A 9494-nucleotide genomic window follows, 5' to 3' on the forward strand; every position below is an offset into this window, starting at 1 on the left:
GGCGCTGACCCCGCCCCCATCCGCCGTGGCCGCACCTCGCGCGGCGGCGCGCGCAGGGAAGATGGCGGCGCCCAGCGCGGCGGGGCTGGGCCGGCGGCTGCGGGCGTGGCTGCCCCGGTGAGGGGGAAAGGGTTCGGGAGGGCTCCCCGGGGGCTGATCCTCACCGCGGGAACACGGGCAGCGCGGGAGGAGGCCTGGGGGCGGCTCACCGGGAGCACACGAGGGGTGCGGGGAGGGCGTGCGCCGCACTGGCAGCACGCGGACCGGCCGCCCGCCTGTTTTTGCCGGGCTCACACAGGCGTTAAACTGTCAAGGTTGGAAAATTGGACCCTTAAGGTCATCCAGTGCGACCGTGCACGCGACATTGCCATTCTAATCCCTAAATCAGATCACCCAGCGCCAGGGGCAGACGCCTTTTGAACAGTTCCAGGGCCGGTGACGGCACCGGGCCCCTGCGCAGCCCTTCCAACGCCTGGCCAGAGGAACGGGGAAAAAAGGGACAGAATCCGCACTGAGCTGCTCGCCCCACTGCCACGTGATGCCTCTCACATCTAGCATTCCTTCTGAGACGTGTTCACATCTGTCCACATCTGCCTGCATCCCTGTCACGACACAGCACGTGCACTGGCTTACAGCACCGCCTCTCTTGCTCCTTGCAGGATAATGCCGGTGAGATGGAGCCGCTACAACCCCAGCTACCTGGAGCCAGAAGTGAAAAAGGAGTCGCATCAGAAACCTTTAGAGGAGCTGACTAATGAGCAAAGAGAACAAGTGGAGCTTAAGGCTGTTCGACCCATCAAAGCTGCTCCTCCCAGTCTCTCCAGTTCAGTGTTCAGCGACCCCATGATCAGGTCAAAGAAAGCAGCAGCTCCTCCTCTCTCCAAAAATGCCTGGGAGCTGTGCTGCCCTCTTCTACCTTCACCTGCTGGCTTCACATTGCCTTTTGTTACAGCACAATTCCTATATTCTGGGTCAATCTTTTCCCATCAACGAGTCCGTTGTTCTGCACTGATTAGAGATAATTACAGCAGATCTGGCAGCACCCACACTTAACCATGGGAACAACACAAAGGGATGGGGGTGGGGAGCTTATTTCTGTGGGTGATAAAATCAGAATTAATATCAGATCCTATCTGACTTTGTGTTTACAGTAAATTCACCAACATGATGATGAAGAGTGGAAATAAAGTGCTGGCCAGAAGCCTCATGTCTCAGGTAAGAACTTAGGTTTCTTCTCACTATTATGTTAAAACTAGACAAAATGGAAGGCTGGGATGTCAAACCCACTGAAATTGGGAATTACCAGAATTCGGGTGGTCCATTTCTGTGGTCCTGATGTGTTTTGCTCTGCCACACATTGCTTGTAGCATGATTCCTCTGATAAACCATTATTTGTTTGATAAAATGTGCATTGCCCCAGCCTCCTTAGCTCACAGAACAGCAGGTTTCAGCTTCGTGGAGAACCTTCTCTTTCCATCCTTCAGTATCCCTGTGTTCTTTTGTACTGCATAAGCATGGAGAATACCCTTAAAAAGCATCATTTTCTCTAAAGATCTTTGCAGCTCTCCATCATCCCTTACCCTCTGTATAACTTGCCCTTCAAGTCCCACAGATGTGTCACCTACATGACACAGCTTTGAGCCTGCTCTGACCCACGGCAACTCCTATTAACTGTTCTTCCTACCTGGTCTCTTCCACCCCTGAACTCCCTTGAAATGGAAACATTTTGCCCAAATGTTTCCAATTAACTGCTGATTCCTGGTTACAGAAAAGCACACAGGGGCTGGGCTCTGAAGGGGAGGCTTTGCAGGGGAGGATGCTCAGTGCACAGACCCCCCCTCCCTGTTCCTGCCTCCACTTTGTCCCTGCCCTTCCCTGGCTTCTGGCCCAGGTTTGTGCTGCTCATCCCCCTCACCCAAAATACAGTGACTGACAAAAGAGACTGAAGAACTGGAAGAGGGTGAAGTAAAACTTGAGTTAAAGAATTCCCAATGGGTCTTTTGCCTCTGGGGCTGGTGGACCAGCTGCTCACATGAAAATGGGGTGCCCATAAAAGTGCTGTATCTTCATGGAGCGGGAGAATCTATCTGCTCTGTATGTCTTCTTTCTTGCCTTTCTTCCAAGACTCTGGAGGCCATTAAAAGGAAGCAGCTGGAGAAATACCACAAAGCTCCAGAAAATGAGAAGGAGACAATTGAATGCAACCCCTACGTAATTTTCCACCAGGCTCTCAAGAACTGCCAGCCCATTATCGGGCTCAGCAACATCACCAAAGGAGGCAAAACCTACCAGGTAAAAGGGAGCTGGGAGCATGGTTGCAAGGCAATTAGTTAGGGAGGCAAATGAACTGGTTTCCACCCCATCAGCTCAAGATTATCTCTCCTTGGAAAGAGCCACTTTGCAGTCTGGAATAAAACAGTGTAAAATGAATGGAGCCACAGGGGCTAGCCTCTCAGCCGGAGAGCAGGTTCCCTGCAGGGTAAGTGCCCCAGGCAAGCGGCCCAAGGCCGAACCGGAGGCTGGGGTGCCCTAGGCCAGACAGCCGCACAGCCGAGACCCCGAGCAAGCTCAGTGATTTCAGCTCTTAGTGAAAGTCAGCTCTTTTGTGATTTCAGCTCTTAGCTTGCTCGTAGGGGCTGTGGCTGGCCGTGGCTCCTGGAAGGCAGACGAAATGAGAGAGGAGAAGGCGGCTCAGAGCGTTCCACGATGGTTTATTCTGAGGGTCTCGCAAAGGGTCTTGAAGCTGCTCTTCTGGGGAAAATGGGCCCAGACGGCCTCTTTTATAGGGTTAGGGAGGATTGAAAACTGACCAATTGTAAGGGTTAGGGAAACTAGCCTATGGGGTCACAGAGAGATAAGGAGGAGCAGAGTGAGGACTCCTGGTACAATTCCTATGACTCAGCAAATACCTATCTCTAAACATCCCTCCATGGAGCCGTAGCAGGCCCTGCGTCTGCTACAAAACAGCACCTAGAAACTGTCCAAAATCAGGATCCCCACCTCTGAGTATTGTGCTTCCCTGTGACAGAATCACTAAGGTTGGAAAAGACTTCTAAGATAAATCAAGTCCATCTATTAATCAGCAGCAGTCTCTGGTTCTCTGACTAGATGAGGGAAGAAATACACAGCAAGTATTTTCCAAAGAGACAGAGATCAGCAGCAAAAGAATTGGTAGTCTTTGGAATACCAGTCCCATCCTTTCCAATGCACCATGTTGGTTGGGGAGCAGTCCCAAACCCCTGGGGCAAGTCAGCATGGCAAAATGGGTCACCTTGATCCAGTGGGATATTTAAAACATGAGCAGAATCTGTCTCTGAGTATGGGCTCTGTAACCCTTGGGGCCTGAAGGAGAGGTGAGATGTGGAGGCATTTGGAACGAGATGATCTTTAAGGTCCCTTCCAACCCAAACCATGCTGTGATTCTGTGACTTCTCTGTATTCAGTGCAGAGATGGCGTGACCATCTCCCATCTCTGCTAACTCAAACCAGCCTGGACCCAGCTCCCAGACAGGCCAGAGTTTCCATTCTGGTAGCAGTGGCCAGTTCCTACAGACAGAGCAGGAGAACTGGCAGGGCTCAGCTGTGGGGAGCGGGTCTGGCTGCACAGAGCAGCATAGTAAGCACCTGCAGATGTAGCTGGTGCTGTGTGGCTGCTGGGGAGGAGCAGGTTGCTGATAACTGTCTCGGTTTAACCCTTTCCCAGGTGCCTGTCCCACTGACGGACAATCGGAAGCGCTTCCTGGCCATGAAGTGGCTGATCACCGAGTGCAGGGAGAACAAGCACCGCCGGACACTGATGCCAGAAAAGCTCTCCCAGGAGCTGCTCCTGGCCTTCAACAATGAGGGGCCCGTGATCAAGAGGAAGCACGTCCTGCACAAGATGGCAGAGGCCAACCGGGCGTACGCCCACTTCCGCTGGTGGTAGGGACCCTGCGTGGGACACGCTGCCACGGCCTGGAGAGCAGAGCCCCAGGGCTGCCAGCCTGGGAGAGGGCAAGGGGGAAGGAATATCCCTTGCAGGCAGCTTCTGTTCTAACCCAGGGAAAGCTCACACGATCCCCACAAGGGTCTTTTTCTTTGTGCTTGTTTGGATGGGGGAAGGGGGAGTCTAAGTTACCAGCCTCAGCAGGGCTGCTCCAGTTAGTTCATAATCACTTCCCTGTGAAGACAACAAGCCTAAGATGTTTTTCTTACAGCATTGCTAAACAAAACCATCTTTCACGTACCCGTTTCCTGGGGATCTGAAAGTCTCTCTGCTCCTCAAATCAGCAATGTTTTTGGCTGCAGAGCTAAGAGCAGAGCTGGATTCTTTTCCATAGGGATTGGTACAACAGGCAATAAAAGGCCCTTTTTGATTTTGGCCATCAGCAACATGGTCTGCACAGACTTGATGGGAATGTTGACAAAATAAAACCAGTTTTATGAAAGGTTTCCCGATTCCAGACTTTTGTCTCTGTTGCTCCAGGTACCCTGGTTGTGTAAAGCCCTGAGGCCCTAGACTGGAGAAAACACTGAGTTATCTCAGCCTTAGGGCTTCAGTCAGGAGCAACCTTCAGTGTTGCTCAGAGCTCAGCAGTTGTGCAGGGAGAAAGTAGGGCATATGTAAGTGGAAAACTTTTATTAGAAAAAAATCCTTCAATAGACTATTTTGTTTCATTTCTTCTTCTCCCATTCTTATAAGAAATATACCATAGCTGAAACTTGCAAATTCTGGAAAAAAGTGACAGTTATTGTATAAAACCTATAAAACCGGTTCCTACAGGTGCTCAGGGACCTCTTCTGTTGCAGGCTGCCCTGTGGCAGGTATTCCTGGCTGTGGAAGAGGCTGTGGGCATGCAGGTGCAGCCAGCCTGCTGGAAGGAGTCTGGGAAAAAAAGCACTTGGTTGAGCTGTTTGTGAGGCCATGGTGTGTTCTGTGACCCAGGTACAACCTGAGCTGGGAGATTTCCCTGCTGCCTCCCACAGCTCTGCTGGCTTTGGGGTGAAGCAAAATGTTCTCAGCCTCTAAACTGTGCTTTCTTTAACACTCATAGAAAATGCTGGTGTGAGCTACAAGCCTCCCAAGCCCTTTGCTTAGAGCAGCCCAGTATTAAGACAAAATCAGTGGGAGAACTTGCTGGGTAAAGTGTGCCCTTCCCACTGCTGTGAACCTCCAAAGTCAGACCAGCACCAGCTGCATCTGACAGTAGATGCAGAGAGGCTCTAGCCAGTATAAATCCTATTTACAGGGAGTGCTAGAAAATGAATGTGAAAAATTCCAAATTGGTATGAAGCTTGCTGGTGAAGGTGCTGGGGATTCCTCTGCCTCGGGAGGTTAATCTGTCACTTCGCTGTAATAATATTTCTGGGCAGCGTCCGTCATCTTCCACTCAGCAGCCCGGAACTCGATGATCTCCAGCAGCAGGAGCTGGGACAGGGAGCTGAGCCCCTCCTGCAGAAGGAAGCCATCTCGGAGCAGGGAGAAGAGCTCATCCATCCGCTGGGAATTCATCTTCTCCAGCTGCTCGCCGATGCGGTGGAGCTGCAGGACCAAGCAGTCCACCTTCAGAAGGAAGAGCAGATGGCTAAGCACAAAGCAGTGGAGGCTCCTCTGCACCCCCAGGGCTGTGCTTTTTACAGGTCCTTGGCAGGACAACAGGCACATCAGCAGCTCTCCCTGCACTCACCTCCTCCTCCTTCTGCAGGCTGTCGGGCTGTGCCAGCCGGAACAGGCAGTCGTACACGGGGTTCACCAGAGCCATCATGGGCATGTTGTTCACCTGCAAGGAGAGTGGAGCATTGTTAGCCTGGGGCCAGAAGGGAGTCTGCAGCTATTTAAAATAGTAATTCCCCTGCTGCTCTCCAAAGGAGAAGGGGACGGGATTTAGTTGTGCTGTATTAGTGGGATTTTCATCAGAGAACATACATTTGAGTCTCCAGGAACCAGAGGAGCTGAACAAATGATGTAAAAACCATCTATTTTTAAATATAAGCAGGTAGTCATGGGAAATACACTTGTTCCAACAGTATTTTTCCTGCCTGCAGCTCTACTTGCATCATTTTTACCTCTAGTCCAAGCAGGAATTCACACACCGCACAAAGGCCTGAAGCCAAACTCCATCAGCAAACCCCACAGCAACTGAACCAGTGCAAACTGGGACATCTGGGATCAGGCAAATCAGGGGATTTCAAATATCAGGTACAAAATGAGGAAGCTGAGACTTTGTGACTGTTCCTGAAGACTTCCTCTAAGCCTGTAGATAGCATCAGCTCTGTCAGCATCCTTGTGCTAAGAACTAGCTCTGGCCTCCATGGCCCTGGGGCTCTGTACAACACCTACCCAGCACCCCTGCTCTGGTATCCTAGGATGCCCAGGCCCTCCTGGCACTCCAGACAGTAGCAGCTGGCTGCTCCAGCTCCTTACCCTCAGGTAGTCAAAGATGTTGCAGATGAAGGTGACATAGCAGATCCAGGCCTGGAGTGAGCGGGTGCGCAGCTCCTCCCTGTCCTTGTACTCCTGCTGCAGCCGGTTCAGCAGGCTCCTCCGGAAGATGCTCTGGCCAACTTGTTTGCTCTCTGCCTATAAGCCCATAAAAACAGGATGGAGGGATGAAACAGGGATGCCAGAGGGGCAGGGGGATGCAGTATGACACAGATACCCTTCTGTGATTCCCGAAGAGGCAGAAAAGCTGCAACTTGCTTCCTGTGCTGGCTCATTGCTCTTCTGGATGCTGCCACTTCATGACACAAGTGGCAGGACAGGAGAGATGGGCAAGGGGTCAGAGCATGTGACTGGGGCAAAGCCCTTCCTGGCCCAGCCCAGGGAGAAGCCACACAACAGCCCAGGTGTTTCACTGTCCAGACACGAGCTCTCACCTGGATAATGGTGTAGCAGATGCGCCCAGCCTCCTTGCTGAACACAGAGTCTTTGAGGGACTGGTCCACTATAATATTGGCCACTTTCTCCAGGTCCACATTACTGGGATCTGCAGAGAAAAGGAATGCTGTTAGGACCCAGCCTTCTTTGGCCCCTGATTGCTTTGAGGCACCTGGAAAGCAACCAAGGTCTGTGCAGAGCCCAGCAGAATCACATTAAATGGTGCAGAAGCTGTGCTTGGCAGAGGAGCTCATAAAAACCTGCTGACCTTTGAGGGCTGTTTTCAGCAGCTTCTGAGTCTCGGAGTCGAAGGACTGTATTTTGTACTCTTCTTTGCCTGTTTCCCCCATGACTGGTTTCCTCCAAGGGCAAGAGTCAGGGCAATGGATGAGCTAGTGACAGTCCCTGGGTAAGGAGCATACAGAGCTTAGTTGGACAGAGGCAAACCTTTACCCATTTCCCATTTGACACATCCCAGTAGTGTTGAAGCACAGACTGTTTCCTGACAGCTCCCCACCCCAAGGAAATTTCTCTTTTATTAGGGCACCAACTCTACCTCTAGATCTATGCAAATCCTCAATCCCACATATTTTAAAGCCTTGTCTCCTACCAGCTGATAATAGAACTTCAGAGCCTTTATATTTTTCTGATATGAGAAACATGTTACAGGCAAAGCAGACCCAAAATATATGTGGTTGTATCACAGGACGGCACACACTGCTCCCTTGGGCCTTTTAAACACCAATTCAGCAGCTTTCATACAAAAATCTGGGAAGAATCAAAGCCAGTACAAAAGCATCCAACACACACTCACTAGGGCACCTCTCCTGCAACACAGCCAGGATTCCTCAGCTCCCAGTGCGACAGCAAACTCAGCAGCCAAATCCCCAAGAGCAACAGCTCCTATCTCTCTCAACCCTCTGCAGTCAAACACTGCTCTGCAGCACCAGCAGTGCTCCTAACCAGTCTCTAGATTAATTTTCTTCTGCTTCATGATACAGTGAAGGCAGCAAGAGGGTGTGCACGGCACAGAAGGAAGAGCTTGCTTTGATTCACATAGGATCTGATGGATGGAAATGCAGGGCTGGCCAGACCGGCAATACAAACAGGAGATGGCAATCGGCCAAATGAGTTTTGCCAGCTCGTCGAAATTCCTCGGTCATTACTCATTCCTCTCTGCAAACAGGTCCTTACCCAGATCAAAGCCCAAGAGCCTTTAGGGGCATGGGACAGGTACCGTGGGCAGTCCCCTCACATACAGCACAACAGTAACTCAGAGCAGAGAGCAGCCCCATGGGGGTGACCACCTGCCGACGCTGCTCTCGCAGCTAAAGCTCTCGCCTACCCTAGGACTGGCACTGAGGTTTCCCTGGTGGATTCACAAGCAGCTGGGTGCCCTCTTTGCCATGCCTGGTTGGCAAACACCTTCCTAGCCGACCCCTCCTCTCTCTGCATCTGCACTCGTGCTGCACTGCCAGTGGAGCAGCCCGAGATCACCAGCAGCCCCGTGTCCCACCGGCAGCATCTCCATGCAGCAGAACCCTGGCGAGAGCACAGCGCGTCACGCAGCTCGGCGGGAAGCGCCCGAGCCCGTCTGGCAGCGTCTGTGCCGCCGCCGCCGCCCGGCCCCTCGCCTGGAGCTTCCGTTCCACACCTCCCTAGGATGGCCACGGCTGCTTTGAACTGCTGTGCCAAACAACCCTGCCAGAGCAAACCACGGCGTGTGAACACCAAGCCAGGTCTCGGGTCTCGCCTGCACTAGAGATCCTCCTGCCAGCACCACCTTATCGGAAGGGCTAGTGGCAGTGGGTGACATGGGGCACCTGTGGGTACCGACAGCTCCTCTGCCACTGGCCACTGCTAGACGAGCTGTCCCGGGGGCTGACTCGGTTGGGGTCAGCACCCTCAATCTGCCGGTGATCCACCAGCTCAGGTGCCAGGGCACATGTGACCTATAGGGTCACACTTGCCAGTATGGGCAGGACAAGTCCTGGCCACTGCAAGGAAAGGGAGCAGAGTCTCCTCTGCCACCCCATAGTGTCTGCCCCAGAAGACAGACACTCCTCAGACACCCCCAGTGTCTGCCCCCAGAACCCCCACCCCATCCCCGCCGAACCGCAAGTGGAACCCTCAGCGCTGAGACGCCTTGCCCGAGGCAGCTGGACCGCCGGAGCCCCCAGGAACCCCGGCCGCTGCCTCCCGTCGCTCCAGCCCCGCGGCTGGCACAAGCCCAAGGGCCACCGGACGGAGGAAGAGGCGGATCCCGGGGAAAACAGCTCCCGCGCTGCCCCGGGCAGGGCAGGGGGAGCCGGGCGCAGCCCCACCGACCTGCCGGCCGCCCCCGCTGTGTCCTCCGGCCGCCGGGACATCGCCGGCACCTCCCGCGCCCTCCCGGCACGGCCCAGGTTTCCTCTTAGGTCATTTCCTCGCCCGAGCCGGGGGAGGGCCGGGCCGGGCCGGGCGGGAGAGCGGCGGCAGCTGCGGCAGCGCCACCGCCTGCGAGCGTCGGGGCACGGCGGGCTGAGCGCCGGGTACGGCCGGCTGCTCCTCGGGAAACTCCCGGGCTCCCCCAGGCTGCCCGCCCGACACCCTCCGGGCACGGCCGCTGCTTTTCCGACTCCCCCCGCCGGGGGATCGC

At 53.9% G+C, this 9494-nt stretch overlaps 2 protein-coding genes across 2 annotated transcripts; one reads left to right on the forward strand and one right to left on the reverse strand.

Annotated features, from left to right (window-relative positions):
* Window positions 1–18: 18 nt before the first annotated feature.
* On the forward strand, window positions 19–4431 carry MRPS7 (mitochondrial ribosomal protein S7). Its single transcript, XM_009094428.4, has 5 exons — window positions 19–117; window positions 660–851; window positions 1152–1215; window positions 2125–2292; window positions 3704–4431. The coding sequence occupies exons 1-5, from the start codon at window positions 62–64 to the stop codon at window positions 3923–3925; spliced, it is 702 nt and encodes a 233-aa protein (XP_009092676.2). The 5' UTR covers window positions 19–61; the 3' UTR covers window positions 3926–4431.
* A 172-nt stretch (window positions 4432–4603) lies between these two features.
* Window positions 4604–9330, reverse strand: MIF4GD (MIF4G domain containing). Its single transcript, XM_030230716.2, has 6 exons — window positions 9185–9330; window positions 7125–7261; window positions 6856–6965; window positions 6404–6559; window positions 5667–5759; window positions 4604–5542 (listed from the first exon to the last, which is right to left on the reverse strand). The coding sequence occupies exons 2-6, from the start codon at window positions 7204–7206 to the stop codon at window positions 5315–5317; spliced, it is 669 nt and encodes a 222-aa protein (XP_030086576.1). The 5' UTR covers window positions 7207–7261; window positions 9185–9330; the 3' UTR covers window positions 4604–5314.
* Between the last annotated feature and the right edge of the window lie 164 nt (window positions 9331–9494).

The sequence above is a fragment of the Serinus canaria genome, chromosome 18 (genome assembly GCF_022539315.1).
Source record: "Serinus canaria isolate serCan28SL12 chromosome 18, serCan2020, whole genome shotgun sequence".
Lineage (NCBI taxonomy): Eukaryota > Metazoa > Chordata > Aves > Passeriformes > Fringillidae > Serinus > Serinus canaria.

Bases quoted from the DNA above. Each gene is read 5' to 3' on its own strand.
- MRPS7 (XM_009094428.4), top strand. From the start codon at position 62: ATGGCGGCGCCCAGCGCGGCGGGGCTGGGCCGGCGGCTGCGGGCGTGG. The intron at 118-659 runs GTGAGGGGGAAA...TGCTCCTTGCAG, and splicing joins CTGCGGGCGTGGCTGCCCCG to GATAATGCCGGTGAGATGGA. The intron at 1,216-2,124 runs GTAAGAACTTAG...CTTTCTTCCAAG, and splicing joins CCAGAAGCCTCATGTCTCAG to ACTCTGGAGGCCATTAAAAG.
- MIF4GD (XM_030230716.2), bottom strand. From the start codon at position 7,206: ATGGGGGAAACAGGCAAAGAAGAGTACAAAATACAGTCCTTCGACTCC. The intron at 6,966-7,124 runs GTCAGCAGGTTT...TTTTCTCTGCAG, and splicing joins GCTGAAAACAGCCCTCAAAG to ATCCCAGTAATGTGGACCTG. The intron at 5,543-5,666 runs GTGAGTGCAGGG...TTCCTTCTGAAG, and splicing joins GCCTGCAGAAGGAGGAGGAG to GTGGACTGCTTGGTCCTGCA.